We start from the raw sequence: 20953 nt of genomic DNA on the forward strand, positions 1-20953 counted from the left end.
GATTATTTCTGTGGAATGTTCAGCCTTTTACAGAACAATTTGATTTGTGTAACATTTTGCAATAGATGACTCAGTATTATCACATTCTAATCCTCTAACTAAAAAAATGGAAAAAAGTAAAACCAGAGGCCGTGACACCCACAGCAGATGCTCCCTGTGCAAGCATGAATGACAAGGATACATTGAAAAAAAAAATACCCCCCTCCCCACATTGTTACCAACTCTTGGTACAACAACACTCACAGATAGGCAGCCTTGCCCTCCTCCATTTCTTTGCCCTTTCCACTGGTGGCTGTCTTCTTGCTGCAAAGCGTGCGTGTGATGCACATCAGCAGGCCGCAATGGCGCAGGAAGAAGCAGCTGACATCCACCAGAACCAGCAGCAGCAGCAGCGCTCCAAGACCAAGGCCCACCACTGCACCCAGGCCCAGGCCGCTGAACAGGGATTCTGCTAAGACACGCAGGAAACACTGTGAGCAATGTGAGACGGAGAAAGACGCTTTGAAAAGAGAAAGGCTAAGGCCAGTAAGGTCAGTGGTTCACTCCTGATTTTAAATACGATGGAGAACCTGGTATGTATTTATATATCTGTACTGTATGGATTACGGGCATGAGCATCGTTCAAGCATGAATACCTGAATAAAGATACTCACAGACAACCTTGAAGACATTTTACGAGTGCAGTCCCCCCTGCCTCTCACAGACCCCAATTGGGGCCCGCCTCACTATCTGAGAAGCACTGCCATTTGTCAAGGTCATAACTTAATGAACTTGGAATACACAGTGGTAGATGATCACAGTGCATACCACGAGTCCGAGGTATGGACTACAGTCCACTTGCAAATTGACTCGGACTTTGACCTCCCAGACTCAGGACTTGCTTCAAACTTTTTTTGAGCGAATGTCTTCATACACCTAAAGTCCAATCAAGTCTAAGAACAAACGAATGATTGCATTAACACCAAACAGTGCTTTTGACTTGTGAGGACATGACCTCTGTTGTCTTGACTTGAACTTGACTTGCATGACCTGACTCGAGATTTGAGATGAAAAACTTCACTGACTTGAGACTTGCAAAACACTGACTTGCTCCCACCGCTGCCATCCTCAGATTGTTAACTATAGAATATGATTTCATATGATATGTTTTTCATCAAAAATGTTGCCTAGGAATATTGCTGGTAACAAACTAGTCTATTAGCACTGTACTGTATCGTGGAATGGAGCGCCCAAACAAAGCCACTCATGCATTACCCACTCATTGTCTGCCCACAGATTGTTGCAAGTGGCAAGAATTTGATAAAAAGGTGAGAAACACTGATGCATGTACATTTAAAAGTCCACATCAACAATATGTTCTATGCATTGTTTTATATAATTATGCTCCTGGAAATTAATTATTTGTGAATATTTTTGGGAGAGTAATTGGATTGGAAAAATTGCCTCGGGTTTTGTATGTTTTGCTTTTCTGACCTTTTCCTTTTTTTTTCTGAAAAATTATTGACTAATAGCAGGGCGGTCGAGTGGTTAGCGCGCAGACCTCAACAGCTAGGAGACCAGGGTTCAATTCCACCCTCCACCCTCGGCCATCTCTGTGTGGAGTTTGCATGTTCTCCCCGTGCATGCGTGGGTTTTCTCCGGGTACTCCGGTTTCCTCCCACATTCCAAAAACATGCTAGGTTAATTGGCGACTCCAAATTGTCCATAGGTATGAATGTGAGTGTGAATGGTTGTTTGTCTATATGTGCCCTGTGATTGGCTGGCGACCAGTCCAGGGTGTACCCCGCCTCTCGCCCAAAGACAGCTGGGATAGGCTCCAGCACCCCTGCGACCCTCGTGAGGAAAAGCGGCAGAAAATGAATGAATTGACTAATGATCATTCTTCCAGGTTTCAGTGCTTCCAGCAAACCAAGGAGCAGGCGGCGCCTTGCCAAGAGTAATTTGTGAATCCACTTTTCTGCTCAAAAGTAACCCCCTTTGGAAGCTCTGGGACAAGAGGTATTGCGGTAAAGACAAAGTCCGACAGTTCCTGTTTAGAAATGCAAGAGCGTGTACACAATTATGTATAAAGTTCATTTCTGTACGAGGATGTTTTTGGCTGCCTGTGACCCACGGTGTCAGGGTAAGTGCTGGTGGGTTTAGGATTAGCTTTTCATACAAATCTAATTTTGGGTGAAGAGATTTATGGATTCTAAATCGGTGAAATATAACGCTGTGTTTATCTTACGCCCAATTTCCATGGTGGTAAATTTGTAAACATATAGTAGCTGCTTAATCATTGCCACTTGGGTCTGGGTCTCACTATGCTATGCAGAAGCTCTAATTATAGTTGCTAAGCAACCTCCAAGTAGTTTACACTGATTTTGCCTCCTTCCTGCTCTTTTTAAAATAACAATAAAGACAAAAGATTTGAGGGATCTCCAATCGTAGTTTTTAGTTGCGTTCCTACATTATTTATCTTCCCTTCTCCCAAGAGTTCCCAAACTAATTGGTTGAGTGAGTTTTTACACATTTGCTAATTCCTTGCACACCTTGCACATTAATTTGGATTTCCATGCTCTATTAACCCTTAAACTGACTAAGACTCCTGATTACGTAGTAAAATACAGCACCATTAGCGGTGTCAATTCCCAGGTATCCACGCACATTCATATCCGCCTGCCTCTGACAACAGACTCATTAAGCCTGGCCGTAGATTGGCAGTCCCTCGTTTGGGCCTAAGAGGAAACCAGTCCATTAATGATGGCCGGATAGCCCTTAATTGATCAGGGAGGGAACAGGTGCCGATCTTCAGAGGGATAAACACAACTATTTGAGGACGTGAAGGAGGACATGCTGTGGAAATCAAAGTTGCCCTGAGAGCTTTTAAAAGGATCATTAAACGCAGAAGGAGGAACAAGTTTCTCCTCTTGGCCCAGATTTAAGCAGGAAGTAGCAAGCCTGATGAGACCGGAGAGCACTCAAGGAAACACTTGAGGAAAAAGATACTTATCAACGCTGGCTTTTGTGCTTAATGCCCACATTCTGCACTGCCACTCCTGAATAAATAATAACAGGGTTTGTTGGGTGCTCACATCTTCCATGATGGCCCTTTCCCAGGAAGTCCAGTCAGGATTCTCTGGAGTATAAGAAATTGCTGTTTTACTAAGATAAAACTATTATGTTCTCCAATAGTGTTGCTCTTCTTCCTTGTTCCATTGACCAGTGGTGAGCCGTTTAGGTCAGCAAAGCCGTCTCTGCTGGCCTAATCACTATGACTACATTTACAAACTGAAATTCTGGTATTTCTTCAGTAAAATTGCCTCTTGTAGTGTCACTTGGCTGCATTGCTTCCGATATGTGTATGTTAGATTTTTTTCAGCTTTTATGTCTTACCATGACGGATTTAATATGCCCAGGGCCTTCAGAATCAGGAGTGCTGGCCCGGTGTCACTTAAACACTATTGGCAATAACCAATTGCTTCCAGATTCAACTCACAGAGCCATCCATCTGGCCCGCAATAACATCAGCATTTTTGCATCCTCAGATTTGTTGATCGGAGGTAAACAAAGCCAAGATGGACAAGCTGGGTAGCGTGGCACGGTCTATCCACCCTCACCTGTGAGAATGAGATTGGGGATCCAAGGGGCTGAAATGAGTTTTATCCTTAGCATGGCTGGACTCACCCTAGTATTGCTGGTGTGTATAATTTTGATGTGCTAGTGGTGGTATTAAGAGGCGGATTAAGTCCCCACCGAAGGCCTGAGCACCAAATGCATGACCCACCACCATCTACATCCTCCACACTGGAAATTGAAAGTACAATGTGCTCTGTTTTGTTTATTGGATTTATTAAGTACAAGACTTCATGGTCGTAAAAACATTAAAAAGTAGATTATTATTTCATGTTTTCAGAAGCAGCTGTATGTGTTTCCCACGGTCCCATTTCCACGTTTTTTTTGCAAGAGACATCCCTTTTTTCACTAAAGACAACAACTTCAGAGAATTTATAGAGGAGCTGATTACTGTAATGGTAGCCATAAAAGCAGTCGCTCTGTTTTGATATTCCAGCATCAATTCCAGGAAAGTACTATGTGCTTGCAGGAGACCAGTGAAGCATTCCGAGATTATTTCTCAAAGTGTTTTTTTTTAATGACATTATTGCAGTGTTCCTCACATCAAATCCATCAGGATATTTCATGGTGGGAGATTTTACAGTACCTTTTTGAGATACATATACTTACAACTGCCACCCAGCAGTAATTAAGTCTAAAGTTGAACACAGTGTGTTCTGGGATGGTCAGCAACATACTGTTTAGGTTGAGTGTACAAAAACAAATGTACAACAGCATTGTTGTTGTGTGGGTATGCATTGTCTTCACCACTTTCCGCATCCGTGAAGCAGTCGTGGCGTTATTCCGTCCCACTACGTCCTGCGTGAGCCTTACGCTGAGCTTCATTAATTCCACTATTATTCATTATTTTGTGCATGTAAAACTATAATTATCGTCAAGAAAATGCGTTTTCTGTTCACATTTTTGTGTGGAACAGATGAACTGGATTTATATTATTTTCTATTGCTTTGGTTAGAGTACGTTTTGGTTTGAATCGGACCCCCTGGAATAAATGAATGATGTTAACGAAGACACCACTATACTTCTATGCTAATATAACACCTTAGGAGTCATAACTTGTATCGCACATTGCAGTATTTGAGTGTTTTAGAGTGTTTACATTTGAAATGCATCCAGCAGAAGCAGCATGAAGTGTTCATTACACAACATTAGTTTGCAGGATTAGTTTGACATTGAAGCGCTATACAATATATGATATCTGTAAGAAAAAAAAGACTAATTCAAATGACAATAGTGCACTTGTTAACCGTATGAGAAGTTTGAAGTGAACTAGAAATGCAAATGCGCCAGAACTATGATTGTTTTTGAAAAAGCAGTAATGGCAGAAGAGACAAGGGACTACGAAGTCCATCTCCCTTCCTACGTGCGTCTTTGATTGCCTTCTTAGCACACACCATCAGCCTGGGTTACTGTTTGTGCGATGTTCACATTAGGAGGAAAGCATTCTCTCCTCATCTCCTGTCCGCTCCTGGGCCTTTTCGACAATGCACCTAACAAGACAGGACAGTCAATCGAAGACCCGCCTTAAGCCTGCCTCTTCCCCGGTCCTCCGTTCTGCTTGTGAGGCAGCACACACACTCACGGGCAATTTAACCGAAACAGAAAATCCAAACCCTTGCAAATAGACGCGGTAACAGACTCCAAGAGGAAAAACAAGCCTCCTTGGGGGTGACGGGGGCGCTCACATGGGTACAATAATGGTATTACATTTTTATTTCAACTATACCCATTTCTGTGTGTGTGTGTGGGGGTGAGAGTGCACAAGAGATACTTCAAAGCACCACATGGTGCATACATCAAAGCATCTGTCTGCATTTCTGCATACGAGTGTGCATTTGTGTGCATGTTGCTGCGAACTAGCTGGGGGGCTTGGAAACCAATCTTTCTGCACATCCCAGTAAAAGAAGAGGCCACACCGCATTTTCATAATGGCAAGCCCGACCTCACAACATAGCAGCGCTTTTACCTGTGATGTCGGGTTTCTGAGGCATGAAGAACTGGTAAAAGGTCGGCTCCGACAGACCCTTAACGTTGCGAGCTGTGATCTCCACTTCGTATCTCGTGTTCCACTGCAGTGGTTGCAGCGTTGCAAAATCATTGGAACCCGGAACCAGCTTGGTCATCCATTGCTCCTCTTTGTCCTGGAAGGTAAAATATAAGAGAGGGTGTGAAGTTAGCGTCTTAGATATTATACAGTCTTTCTCGAGGGGTGCGCCAACTCCAATATACTGCGTGCACTGTATACTTTCATTCATTCATTCATTTTCTACCGCTTTTTCCTCACGAGGGTCGCGGGCTGTCTTCGGGCGAGAGGCGGGGTACACCCTGGACTAGTCGCCTGCCAATCACAGGGCACATATAGACAAACAACCATTCACACTCACATTCATACTTTGGCATAATTTGGAGTGGCCAATTAACCTAGCATGTTTTTGGAATGTGGGAGGAAACCGGAGTACCCAGAGAAAACCCACACATGCACGGGGAGAACATGCAAACTCCACACAGAGATGGAATTGAACTCCTAGCTGTGAGGCTGCGCGCTAACCGCCCCTGTATACTTTCATTCCAGGATAAATATATCAGTCTCATTTTTTTCAAACAATCTGAAAACCTTTTAAATTGCATGATCATTGACTACTTTACTACTTAGCCTTTACACACCCCGGCTTTTGTCATTCATTTGTTTCAAAAGGTCAGACAAAAAAGGCAAAAACAGAGGCAGGTTTTCCCATAGGAAATCCATCCATCCATCCATCCATCTTCTATGCCGCTTATCCTCATTAGAGTCATGGGATATGCTGGAGCCTATCCCAGTTGACTGTGTGAGAGAGACTGGACTGGTCGCCAGCCAATCACAGTATAGCACGTATGGACAAACAATCATTCACACTCACATTCATACCTATGGACAATTTGACAATTTCCCAGTTAACCTAGCATGTTTTTGGAATGTTGGGGACTCGAACCCAGGTCTTCCCGATCTCCTGACTGTGTGGCCAAGACGCTAACCACCCTTTTGAAATCATGTACTGTAAATAAAGTTGATCCATTTAGAAAGTATGAAAATACACAAATACATTTACAAGAAAATAATTGTGGTTTTACGTAACAGCAAAATAATGATAAATGACAATTGGAACTTATTGTTGATACAAACTTCCCGCACATTCCAAATTCAACAGTGTTAATCACATTCTTTACCAAGCTCGCAACTTATTTGGCCCCATGGTTGCTTATTTAGTCACATTCAACAAAAGATGCACAGACGGTGAGTCAGCAGTTTTTTGGGGGCGATACAGCACAAGGCAAGCTGACTATTTTGTTATGTGCAATATTGTACAAAAATGCCGGTGTGTGATAAAACCTAAAGGTGTGTGCTAAAACCAAGGTTTGTCTGTAAATGCAAACAGTGTCACTCACCGTCTTATACTTGACTATATACTCCACAATGGGCATGCCTCCATCATCCTGCTTGACCAGCCCCAGTTTGTAGGCTTTACCCATTCCTCTCTGCCCGTGCACTGCAGGCGGACTCGGTTCTCCTAAGGGACCCAAGGAGGGAGAAGGAGATAAAGGCATAACAATGGATTTTTTCCTCGCTGCGATGGTGAGTTGGAGCAGGTGGTGATGGTAGATAGAGAAAGAGGCTTTTAAACAGAGGAGGGTAGCTTTCAACAGAATTAATAGTCAAAGTAGTTCTCTAAGGCCTCACCTGGATACACTCCACACGTCAATAAGGGGTTATATTGCTTACATGTGGAATTAGTTTAAGCACATTTTCTGTCATGCCCACCCTAAGGGGTAAAAATTACTTCATTTTTGTTGGTATAACATGAATAATAAATACTTTATGAGTCCTCAGGGTATTGGGACAAGGACCGTGACGGCCCTATCTCTTGTTGAGTTGTAGTTTGCCTGTTATGCGTCATCTGCTTAAGTACATATAAGTGTCTAATTCGTTGTCATATTTAATGGTGTTTGAAATTGAAATATAAATTGCTAATGCTAATTGCTTGAGACTATAAGGCATTCCCATTGTAAATTAGCATCCAGGTATTGAATTTGTTGAACACATTTAATTTATGTGGATAATCACAGAGAAATGATTTGTATATGAAGTAAGTCATTATTGATATGCTTTATTTCTGTATGTTCAGTTGTACAGCGCTTCAAAGCAAAGGCTCTGAAACAGACCTCAACTGGAGCAGTTATCTGTACCCCTGCCCCTTGTGTCCACACTGACACCCCCCACCCGCCCCACTATTTGAGAAGCACTGATTTATTAAGCAGGTGTCATTTAAACCTGTCCAACCACTTGCATATTTCACAAAGTCTCGGCGGCGAGCGACTTACGGATGGGTAACGTCTGAAAAGTCTCCATGTGACTGAACTCGCCCTGACCCTTCCCGTTGACGGCCGCCACTCGAACCTCATACGTCGTGTTGGGCTCCAGGCCGGTCAGCACCACGGTTGCTAGCGAGACACAGAAGCAGCGATCACACGGTGAGCACAAACATGAGCGTACATCTTTTCCTGCGGAAAACAAATAAGCTCATAAATATTTACACGCTTGATCCTGATTCAGTCGATTGCTGAATACCTGCTCATTTGTTGCTCTTCTCCGTGTGCAAGCGCTGCATATTAAAAATGGAGTGTAAACAGAGAATCTCAATATCAGAGCACAGTCTGTCACTAGAATGCATTTACATAACCTTTCCTGCACTGAAAAGCCGGCACCGTAATGAGCTCGCCACATTGTTTTTGTCAGTTTGCACAAATTAAATACTTGAATGACTCCATAATAAGAGCTTGTGCACTGCTTTAGTCCAGCAAAAAAGTTGGCAATTTGCAGCTGTGCGAGGTTACATTCCCGCCTTTAGGCACAGATTTCAATTTGCGGAAAGGCATTGCAATGAAAAGAACCCAGCCAGCGACAGTAATAACGTGTCAATATTTTCCACTGTGAAAGGAGCTTCTCGGATGATGAGCTCTCGGTTCTAATTAGCGCAGAACCAAACCATAGTTTTGTCTTAACTCTGAAATTAGAAGACCATTAAACACGACTTGAAATCACGCTCACTTTTACTCTGGAAATGCTATTTACTCAATTTAGCCTTTGCTCTATTGCCGTGCGCTGGCACCTCCAGCCGGGCTTTGCGACTGAGCTCAGGGCTGGCAACGTGACTGGAGAGCGGCGAGGCATACGGGCGCGTTCACTGGTCAAAATATGTGTCTGTTGATGTGATAATGCCTTTATTTAAAACATATATTGTCTCAATTATGGGACAGTATGTGATTTAAGCAAAGCCAGAAGAACATCTGATGGCCTTTTTTAATACACAGTTCAGATTGTTATCGAACTGTCTAATCGATATGTCTCATGTACTGTCTGGTATATTGTTTTCCGGATGGCAAGAATGTGCTAATGGTCCTGAACAACGCCTCCACTAAATGTAAACATTTAATTAGGGATTTGCAACTGCAATTGACCTGCCAAGTCCCGAAAATCGACTGGCCGATTGGTCTACACGGACCAAATCAATATCAATCAAACACAAACAATTTGCGGTTTGGTCTGCAACATATCAGAAAACAGACAAAAATGTCAATCACTGATGTATTAGGATATCTTATTTGCCCCAAAACACAAAGATAATAGGTCTCTTCTGATGATGATGATGATGATGATTCATCAATGTTTTACGTAAACATGTTGACATTAGTTGCAGATGAAATGTAATACTAAGGTGTCACAATACATTTGTTGTAAAGTTCGATATTCCATTTAAAACTCACTCTGCACGCTATGTGACCTGACATCCCTCCAGTCCTGCGGGCCCACCTCCTTGTACTGGACTAAATAATAGCTGATGGGCACCCCACCGTGCGAGTCCGGCTTCATGAAGGTGACGGTGGCCAGGCGCTGGGAGACAGCTGACAGGCGAACCGAGTACGGATTGGAGGGCACATCTGGAAACACACGGGATCACAGTTTAGCTACACTATGCTAAACATCCCACAAAAGACGAGTACAGTCTTCAAGTCTTTGTCATCTCCTGCAGGAGTACACGTGAGGTCAGCTGTTATTCACTACTTTTGTTAGCCTTGGCGATTGAATCCGCACTAAAGATAATTGGAATGCACATTCGTGAATTACTGCCCTAAATTAGGGGCTACTTCGGTAAATAGAGAGGGCCGTGGTAAATCAGACGGGCTCTGTTTGAGATTAGCATAGGGTGATGCAAGGTTGCGGTAGAAGCTATATCCCTGAGAATAGCAAATCAGCCCATTATCATTATAGGGGAGGTGACGTGTTAAGTACTTCTACTCCTAGACTTGGAGGTCAAGGGTCAAACTCACCAGCCTGGGCCAGAATGAACTCCTGGTATCGAATGCCAATGTTATTGCGGGCGGTGCAGTTGTAACGACCAAAGTCCCTGTCAGACATTGGAGTGACCTGAAAGCAAAAATAAAATGAATACTCCCAGAAAAAGAGTGGAACCTCAGTTTTTGAACACCCCGGTTTTCATATAATTTAATTTAATTTAAGTAAATGTTTCCTTGCTTTTCGTACACTGTCTTGAATATCGTACACTACAAACTGTTGCATTTGTGGTGTTAACGAAGGTTGTCTATTCAGTCATGGTGGATCAAACCCAATCTCGCTATACTACGTTTGTACAACTCTATGGTAAGGCTCATTCATAGCAAACTCGAATGGAAATGTTGGAGAAATGAGTCGGAATCCCACCCATTGGTGACTCAGCTTTCTTTCTTATTAATAAAGTTTGTGAGGCACAAGTTACAATGATGAGCAATACAATTTAATAAAACTTGCATGCAAGGACACAAATGAAAAAAAAAAAACCTGAACAGATGGCTTCAAGAGCAAATGTCTGCCTAATCATGCTAAAATGTTAGTTAGACTCCCATGCCCAGACATCCAAGACCACCTGAATCAGGCGATAAGAACCATGTTCTTGAGGCATCAAGCCTCAAGAAAATAATCATAGCACGGCAGTGTGACATGAATGTGCATCAAAGTAAAAATACACATGTGTCTTTTTTATGGCTGCAAAATACAAACAGTTGAAAGTTGCAAGCGATTTCAACAAATAACTCAAAATGGCTCTCTCCTCATCTCTTTGTTAATTTATGTTAATTTATGCCTTACATCTGTTATTTCTATGCCTTTTGCAATATTTTCTGCATGTAAAACAAAAAAAGTTGAAGTTTTAATCATAATAAACTAAGACAAGTTAGATGTTGATGCACCGGTCGCACCTCTAGCACGGATTTGCCCATGCCGTTGTGCACTCGAGTGTTGGCGGTCCCCTCTGCAGAAATGGTGACGTGCTCTTTCCTCCACAGCAAGGTGGCGGGCGGGTTGGACATCACATCACAGCTGATGTTCACTGGGTTCCCCTCCCAAGAATAGTAGATGGTGTGGTTGGTCAAGAACTTTGGTATGTCTGACCAGAACACAACAAAGTGGATGTCACTCTCAATTTCGTGCAGTTACAATTATTTCAGTAACGACGGATGTGTGCCATCAAACACATAAAATGACAACCGTAGGGTTAACCTTCAATGCAAAAAGAAAGTATACCATTCTACTCCGGCTCCAGTATTGAAAAGAGTAACCTTAATTGGAACCTCTTCATGCTGGGGGCAGAAATCTCCATTATGACGAGAATAACAATAAAGGATGCAAACTACCGCACTTGCCCCAATAAATATCAATTGGGGAGTTTGGCGGCGGCCAGCTATTGCACAGATTCCTTTCAGCCGAAGCATTATGGTTGTTTTATGCTCGCTTGCAGGATTCCATTAGAGAGATTGATGCCTGGCTCCCCGTCACAAGCAAGGACGTGTTATCCCCTCGCAGCCTGCAGTGACTTAGTAAATGAGTTCATTACTTGGGTAGCAGCAGTTGCCTCATTCCAGTATGTGCCAGAGCCACTTGTCAGTGGAGGCCACTGCAACATAGTTTTCCATCTAATGATGCACCGGACGCATGCGTGATGCATGATACGTGGTACTATGTGAGTGTCTAGAGAAAAGCATCACCCCCAATGTCCTGGCACCCAAACAACGCAGGTATGGAAGGGAAGGAAATTCAGACATGTACTGTCTTCTGCTCCCATTCCAGGAGTGCTTCTAATAAACACAGTCATTCCCTGGCCAAGATACACATCTTGGTGTCCGAGCTCATTAGACAAGGAACAGTCTACCTGGACTAACATGAGTTTCAGTAAATGTCACCTGTTTGCTGCTGCTTGTTTTTAAAACAGAACAGGCGCTTCCCACATTGATGGTTTTCGTTAATATCAACTATATAGCAGAAATTGTATGTGTATTTTTCAAATGGCACACCAATAGTGACTTCCATTGTAATTACATGAATTTCAAAATACACAGCACATAGATCTTTGTAAAAATGTCTGCAGGTTCGGAAAACTTGTTACGTCTTTTTTAAAATAAAGATAAGATAAATGAACACATGACATGAACTCACACTCAATGTCCAGAAACATGCTCTTCTGATGGCCTCCGATCCTACTCAGTGCCTCGCAGTCAAAGCGACCCAGGTCTGCCAACTTCACGCTGCTAATGGTGAGCACCGACTTGCCATGGCGTCCGCGAACCTCAAAGCGTCCATCCTGGATCTGAGGACATGAAATGGTGAGGTGAAGCTTTTTTTGTATGTTTCAATGTACTGTTTGAACAATGCTCATTGATTTACCAGGTCATTTCATTTGTATGGCGACTGATGTCAACTCAGCATTGCAGATTAGTTCAACAGATCAATATTGGAAAGAAAACCGTGTTGGAAGACAGGACACACCCAACAGACAGTGACTTAACCGATAACCTCTGTCAGAACCCACAAGTAGCATTTGAATGCCTTTGGAACGCAAGGGCATAGGAGGGTCAGCCACAGTGGGTGGGTTGAAATGGTGCTGTAAGACACAATCCATCATTGTCTGATCTCAAGGCTCCTGCATGGTAACAATTACTTTTTTTTACAGATTGACAGACAATCCACCAATTGAGGCACCCCCTGCTGGTATTTGTTGACATCACCACAATGCCACCATTAGAGAACATTTTGGACATACTCTTTCTGTAAACAGCCTTACCTTTGACTATATGGCTATTTATTGAGTTTTACTGTCCTCCAGGGTGTTTTCAAACATAAAACCAGCGTTGGCCATCCATCATCGGGCAGGATTGGCTATCAACAGTAACAGAAAGCTGCATCGGGTATCTACCACTCGGAGAAAACCGACCCTTGGATGCAATCTGAGACACTCCAGCTTCTCATTGCATGAACATGACTTCCTGGTGAAGTGGGTAGCTCAGACGAAAATAGTTTGTGAGGTAAAACACTGGACTCATGCATATTTTACAAAGTAACTGCGCTTGTAAGGACATACTATATTATGACGGGCGTCATTAATCTGCTTTAGTCAGATCTTTGTCCACTACTTCATTCAATTATTTGGTTATTTATTTATTGTACAGTGTAACCTCGGTCAGAGGCCGCCCCGGTTAGCATATTTGTCAGTTAACATAAAAAAAAATCACACTACAATTTTGCCTTTGTGAACAATGATTGGGTAGAGCCAGTGATTGTGGTGGGAAATGGCTATTAGCAACTCCAGACTTGGTGAGCTTGTAATTTGCACCCCGCTCCCTGTATGCACACTCTATAATGCTACACAGACACCCGCTTTTGTTCCATGACTTATACAATGTAAACACTAGTAAAATGTTACTTATTGCTTGCTCTTCTGACTCTTCAACACAACCAAGTAACGTTAAAAAGGCCCATGTTCACAAAACAGTCAGATGTGAAATGCCGTTGACAGATTTAAATATTTTTCTTTTGCTGGTAGGGAATCAGGAACTCCAATATCTTGTGCCTGATGTTTTCCTACTTCCCTTGCACACGTAGAAACATTTCTTGGGAGACTTTGCTAACACTGTATACAGAGAAGCAGAGCTTGGGGAAGGGCAGAGAGCGAAGAATCCCGGCAATCTGTGACATCACAAACCGCCTGTGTTAGAACGCCCTCTGAAACCCAGTGTTCAGAGCCAGCCCAAACTTCTTTCAGGACTCACTTCCAAATACGCAAACCTTATTATCTAACACTTAGGCTGCTGCCCAAGCGACCCGACCTCGGATAAGCAGAAGATGATGGATGGATGGATGAATGGATGTTTGAAAGACGGTGATAAAGCTGTCAAATAATTTGAACCGCAAAAGGATGAGGGAAGACTGTATTCTCTGGTTTTTAATGCTGTCCTCCTGCTGAGCAAGATTAAAAATCTCCAAATGTTTCACAGTGCCTCACCAGCCATGAACCTATAAATGAACCTGAACATTTAGCCTGTAAATAAACTTAATCTGTGGACATTATATCTGCATCACACACTCTCTATGTTGTTGCTTTCTGCTTTATCCTGTTTAGCTGATCAGCACTCTTATCACAGCAGTGGCATCAGCCAATGAGGTGCATCGGCTCACCACTTCACACTTTGATCGCTCGCTTCGCCAGCTGGGGTCAATGGGATAGGGAGGAGTGTGCGCGCTTAGAATGCTGAGAATGGAGGGATCAGCGAGGACGAGAAAGAGAGAGGACATCTTCCAAGAGGGGAGCTTCTCAGTCAGGAAATGACTGGCTACCACCCCCCTGGCCCACCACCTATCCCATTCCTCCCTGCCAACTTGGCGGGGTGTGTGCGTGGAGACCCAGGCAGCCTGTGAAGCACAGCCTGTTTGATATGCAGCTCAGTGGAGGCAAGCGTCCAGAACAGAACAGTGAAGTGCAGACACGCACATATGCACACAGGCTACACGCATGTCCATGCAAGTACAAGTGCACATAACACGGATGACCACCGCGGCAGTGTACAGCTAAAAGATGTTCATGTTCAAAAGATTGGTGAAAAGGAGGAGCTTGAAGACGTGATTCTTGCAGAATGCATCAAAAATATAAACAGGCATCGAACTCTCAGATGGGGAGGCTGGGCTGTTTCCATTTCCATGCGGGGGACTTTTCACATATTGAGAAATGCAAGCTGTAAATGTCAGCATGGCGAACTCGCTGTCGTCATCCCATTGCAGCAGTTTTAGTTTGTACACACACTGTTCATGTTTGATTACTGCATCATCTTATCCATTTGACAACAACAAAATGTCACTGATAACAGCTTTCTGATTGCTGGAAATGGAGGTCAACGACGGCTTTGTGCTTGGCGCATTGATGTTTCTATTATCTGTTTTCAATTGTGGTTTGCAGTGAATGCGTCACTGTCAGGTATTACACACACTCTTTATGCTTGGATAAGCTATTTAAATCCACACAAACACACTCTTAGCATAGGGAACCACCAAACCACCCAAACATTCTTCTGCACATGGGTCTCATTCTTGTGACAACATGTGGACAAATAATATACCAATAAAGTAAAAGTGGCTTGTTCACGTTCAAGCTCCCACAAGATCAGGCTGTCATGATTAAAGAAATGAATCTAGACTCTTCCACATTTCGGCCCTATTGCGGCTCACCCCTCAGTAAAAATATGATTATGCATTTATTTGATCCTTTCTATCCTGTTTAGGGTAGTGAATAAGCTGGTGCCTTTCCCATCAGAATTTGGGGCAGGAGGCGGGATAGAGTGCCCTCCACAATATGGTGACAGTGAGGCAGACGGTGAGGCGTTTATTTTTGCTGTCAACTCAAGACATTTCGGTATGAGTTTGTAAGATGAATATAAAGCAACAGGACGGCGCCTCAACTTTTATTTCCAGGTATCTACATCTGATTTGGATGCACAATTTAGAATATGGTACAGTCATCCCTTGTTTATCGTGATTAAGTCATTCAATACCAAAGACCAACGCTCGCTCCCAGGTGTATTTACATGTCTTTTACGTTTTTTGAGGGAGATACAAAAGCAGGTGATGATGCAACTGTAAAACTGCAGTTTTAAGACATAAAACGGCCACCAGGTGGCAGAAGTGCATTTGTTAAGAGCTGGGTTTGGCTCAGTGTAGCACATGGAAGAACATGGAGGAGTGTAGCATGCAGAAGGTTACGTACTGTAGGGAATCTTTAATGCATGCACACACAGTTTACTGCCCAATGTGAAAATTAGTTCATAGTGTTATATTTGCAAATAAATTATTTATTTGTACTTTTTTGTTATTTTTTGGTATTGTTATGGTGCAGTTGTTTACATATTTGAGATGGCATCTTTTGTCAGTAGAGTGTCTTTTAACTTGAATGAGGATTATTACAAAGTATATGTGACTGCAATCCTACCGTGGTTGCTAATTAAATCCCAGCAACGGCGGGGTGATGCTGGTGGTTGATAAAGAGTATAAATACTAGACGGTGAGTAGAACAAAGCTGTTTGGACCTGCACCGAGGAGCAGGGTGGATATGCAGATTGGAAAGCAAATTGAGAGAAGAACGTCCAGCCTTAAACCTAAATGACTGTGCTCATCCATCACGCTTGCATCCCACACGTTGTGTTGTCTTTGTGCGTGTTTAGGGGTGTGTGGGTCACATTTCCATAATTGCATTTGCAGCAGGAAGAGGAGCACTTATTCTCATTTTCAGGCATTATTTATCAACCAAAGCGATTCAAGCCAACACACACATTCATTTATCTCTGTGATGACCTTTTCCCAGTACAACTGAGTTGCTGGATTTTATTTTCTTCTTCTTGTGTTGGCTTGAGTTCTATGCAAGACATGGAGGTGTGTGTGCCTCTCATGATAATTACCTTCTTAAGGTCCAGTTGTATTCAATTTCTAATTTGTGTAGCTGCACTTTAAATAAATAATAAATGCCGAAGCTTTTTCAGAGTTTTACCCGAAGCACGTAAAATGAATGCTATTTGTTTCTTCTGATCTCTTCAAGGTTCCTCTGCTGGTGAATCAAAAATGTATTCAAATGTTAACTTTCCGTCTTGTAAGAACAAGGTCACTCTCGCCATCCTCACACGAGTATGAGGCTTGTGCATTCAAAGCAAGTGAAAGGGATTCTATGGGAAGGGATCTATGAAACGCAAATATGATCAGCATCTGCTTTGAGAAGAGTTATGAGCTGCACTTGAGGTGTAGGATGGCACTAATTGAAACAATTAATATATGGCGGATGGGAAGAATGACGACTATTTTTATGAACACAAATAGCAGTAATTACCTATAAATGTTGGCTATTTCTTTTAACATTCATCTCCACGCGGCACACGCAGGCACTCAATTATTCTCTGTAGAAAGTAATGACATTTTAATGCGCACCCTCAGAAAAAAAGCAGGAGAAAAACATGCCACTTGCGCTCTATTAGGCGCGTTAACTCATTGGGGGGGCACTGCGAGGCTTTTTAAAAGTCCTGTGAGGTGGTTCCAGTGTACCTTTGCTTTGCTCAGACATTAAAAGCAGATTCCAATCTCCGGCAGTCTCTTGTCCCAGACACCAAATGCAGTAAGTAAAAAATATATATTAGATTGGCATCTTCTTCTTTGGTATTTATGAATATAAATACACTGTTTTGGAGTTGGCTTTCATCCTCTTCATATTTTCAAGTCAAAATAAACGAGTTGAGTTTTACCTATATAAATGTGGGTCACCACTTAATGACCATGGGAAAATGTGGCTCCGAGATTGCGACCAGTTGAGAAACCCCAACATAATAGAAATGCTTCACCGGCAAAGTGAATAGTACGTAACAGTAGTACGTAACAGTACAGAAACAGTACGTAAACGTCTAAGGCTGGGGGCCTGGGGGGCCCCATGCGGCCCACCAAGCGTTTGAATCCGGCCCGCCAGTTTCTTTCTAAGTATTTCAACTTTGATCATACAAGCTGGCAACATGACTTGCAAGTCTTATTCAGAAAAAAAACCCCAACAAAACTGTAAAATTCAATTTTGTAGTTTGGACTGATGTTTAAAGTTCTCATGAAAAAAGGGACATGAGAACATACAGCAGATCGTATAACACTTTTACAGATAGAATTAGACAAATAATCAAGGCAAATTCATTCATTCATTCATTTTCTACTGCTGAGGCGGGTACACCCTGGACTGGTGGCCAGCCAATCACAGGGCACATATAGACAAACAACCATTCACACTCACATTCATACCTATGGACAATTTGGAGTCACCAATTAACCTAGCATGTTTTTGGAATGTGGGAGGAAACCGCAGTACCCGGAGAAAACGGGGAGAACATGCAAACTCCACACAGAGATGGCCGAGGGTGGAATTGAACTCGGGTCTCCTACCTGTGAGGCCTGCGCGCTAACCACCCTTCCACCGTGCAGTCAAGTCAAGGCAAATTATAAGTGTTAAACATAGTGTATGTTTGTGTATTAAATATATGTTTTGTTAAATGTTTTGTTAAAATATGTTGTCCCTGGGACAATTTTGTTAACTCAACGTGGCCCATGAGTCAAAAAGTTTGCCCACCCTTTGGCCTCAAGTCATGTGCTTGTCCACACCGCTCAACAGTGTGTCATCACATCACCAGATATAGTGCTTCCTACCTTGTCTCCATCCACAAAAGTTCGCCCGTCACTGGCTCGCCTCCAGGATATGTCTGGTAGGGGTTCGCCCTCAGCGACACAGGAGATCATAGCAGCATTGCCTTCCACTGCCGTCACATTCTTCAGCTGCGTGATGTGAGGTTGAACTGCAGTCCACGGAGGGTGAGGCAAAGTGGACAAAAAGAGGTGAGAAGAGAACATGAGCGTGCAAAAAAACAGGTGATGCAGGCTTCACTGCCAGATTTAAACACGCGCTGTGATGCATGACTCAGGTGCTGATCTTTTTCAATGTTGAGGTAAAAACTGTCAGGCCAATTTTGTGCAGATTTCCAGATAAAACATTTCTATCTTTCAGAAACATCCACTTGCTTGTCTGCCTGTGCACATTCCTCTATTCCTGGCGTTAAAAGAGTATGAAATTTTGTTTGGAAGGATGCATCTCCAGCACCAGGCAGCTTCTTTCTGACACGCTGATAAGTGGTGGAAAGTATGCTGGGGGTGCTCGGTAGCTCCAGATAAGCAAGCCGAAAACTCTGTGCATGTGAAGGGCAAAGAGCACGGAACATAAATGATAGATCGTTTTTTCCACCATCTCTCCAACATGCTTCCCTGAACAGGAAGCTTGTTGAGAAGCAGCAAACCCACACCGTGGCTTTGGTGTACTTAAGGCTTTTAATGTTGTTGGGAGAGCGCTCAAGGGATTGTGGGACCTTGTCAAAACAAGCCATCGCAAACACAGATGGAGGGAGGGACATCAGGTCCAACAAAGTGCACTGAGTTTTAATAAATGGAACACCGATGTACCATACACTGGGGAGCGGGTGTCACTTTGCTTTCTCTTAGGGTTTTGCCCGGTAGCCTTTCTGTGAATATTGTACGGGGTTAATCAAAAAAAAATTACTTCATTACTTCAGTTGAACAATTTGAAAGAGGAGTTTTCTCAGTTCCTCCAGAAACGTTGGTCGGAAGAAGGCGCAAGACCTTGATGACCTTAAACATCAAATAACAACACCGATTATCTCTGTGGAATTAATTAATAAAATACTCCATCATGAAATCAATGACTTATTTTTGAGTAACCCTGTCTATTAAACACAGGCAGTGAAGACATCTTTGTAGGATTTAATAAGATCTGTGTTTTCCTACTCCGTTTTGAACACGTTCAAATGTTAACTGTAAACATGTCATATACTTCAATGTAACTTTGCATGCATGTCCGAAAGAAACCAAATTCAACGAAACAAGCCCACTTGCGCTGTGCAAACTCTTCCTGTGATTGTCAGCGGACTTTAAACCTTTTCACTATGGTGCTCAAACAAAGATAATAAGCCACAAATCCACAACCACCCACCGCCTACCACTGTTTAACGCTGCAGCCGGCCCTGAAGCGGTTCTCCATCATCATTATTTGCAGGTACTTTGCTCCAGATAGCCTTCTTCACAAAATATACTGCTTTTACTCATCTGTGAATTATGTTGCCATTGTTCGATTCTGTTCGGGGATTTACTTGTTCTCATTCATGCATACGTAGATCTATAGTAGTGTCCTGTATGTAGTATGTTCCTAACTGCGTTGATCCTCCTAACTGCCGAGGCCATGTTGGTTTACAAGTGAGTTCAGGGGAAGATGCGTGTCACAGAAAAGGATCGCTTGATTTGCTCAGCCTGACCCGTCTACACCACAGTATGGGTAATCTCAGCGTTATTTTATAAGGTTATAAGGTTTATTGGTATGATTCAATAATTATGGTACACTGCTACTATAGTAGTCATGCTATTTAAAATTGAAAAAATAGACCTATCATTTTATAATTGTTTTCCTTTCTATTGCAACAGAAGCGGTCAAGGCAGCTGGTTGCCTGACGACTGTCCTTGTAATGTTTGAGGTTTCTTCTTCCTTGTCTTGGTCACCAAAGTGCTTGCTGATTTAGTTGTGTTTTTTTAAATATGAAATGAGGAACGTCGCCTTGGACCATGTGTGGAGTGTGATGAATGTACGGAGAAATAAGAGAGTTTTTCCAATGTAATTTAAAATCCCCAACACTCCAACAAAGTAGTGAATGTATGTTTTGATAAAATAAGAACAACTGATTTGGTAGTGTATATGCTCTAAAGTGAGACTAATTAAAAAAAAAAAAACCTCTCCATTTGCTAATAACTTGACATGATCATAATTATGGTTATTAGAATAATTACAACTGTGTCTTATTAATGTCAGCTCCGGTATTCATAATTGCTTGAAAAATGAAAAAGCTATTACTGTCAAACTGCTTGTTTTCTCTATATTTTGACTTTCTATGTCAGTGGTGTCGGTTTTCCACTTAGGGCTGCATACAAAACACTAAAAAGGTTGTGGGTGCCACTTTGATATTCCTCACCATTAGTTTATTAGACATGCTGAAACCAAAACAAAGTGAGTCAAAATATGCTAGACAAATATACTGCGAACTTCAAGGAAAACATGCCTGTATCTTATGTTTCTCTAGTATTAGGTGACAGTACAAATAAATGAGTTTGGGTTTTTGAGTGGCCAGTGGCCCAGGATCCCATTAGATTGGCCCCTGCTGAGGATGACAAAACGACACGCTGAGCTGTAGCAGCTGGTCAAAGAAGAGCAAAGCCAAAATACAGCAAACTTGATAGCTCAATTCAATTCTTTGTCAGCATCAAGGCATTACCAATAGAGATTTGACTAAGTTTTACAATGTAGTTAAGTCATACACACAAAAATGTTTGGACCAATGGATGTTTGTGGCCATTTGTCAA

The 20953-nt window shown here is 42.5% G+C and overlaps 1 protein-coding gene across 3 annotated transcripts in view; it reads right to left on the reverse strand.

The window, feature by feature from the left end:
- Nucleotides 1–20953, reverse strand: part of ncam2a (neural cell adhesion molecule 2a) — a 169529-nt gene that overhangs the window by 3815 nt on the left and 144761 nt on the right. For 2 of the 3 annotated variants that reach the window (XM_058052519.2, XM_058052517.2), the window contains exons 8-16: nt 18188–18333; nt 12137–12287; nt 10903–11090; nt 9979–10075; nt 9415–9588; nt 7972–8091; nt 7039–7160; nt 5582–5756; nt 244–451 (exon numbers count right to left, since the gene is read on the reverse strand). In XM_058052519.2, coding sequence (XP_057908502.2) covers nt 244–451; nt 5582–5756; nt 7039–7160; nt 7972–8091; nt 9415–9588; nt 9979–10075; nt 10903–11090; nt 12137–12287; nt 18188–18333 — 1381 coding nt within the window. The remainder of the gene's footprint in view (nt 1–243; nt 452–5581; nt 5757–7038; nt 7161–7971; nt 8092–9414; nt 9589–9978; nt 10076–10902; nt 11091–12136; nt 12288–18187; nt 18334–20953) is intronic. The other variant, XM_058052518.2, reaches the window with a different exon arrangement.

Source organism: Doryrhamphus excisus, linkage group LG15 (genome assembly GCF_037039965.1).
Source record: "Doryrhamphus excisus strain RoL-2023G ecotype Guam linkage group LG15, RoL_Dexc_Guam_v1.1, whole genome shotgun sequence".
Lineage (NCBI taxonomy): Eukaryota > Metazoa > Chordata > Actinopteri > Syngnathiformes > Syngnathidae > Doryrhamphus > Doryrhamphus excisus.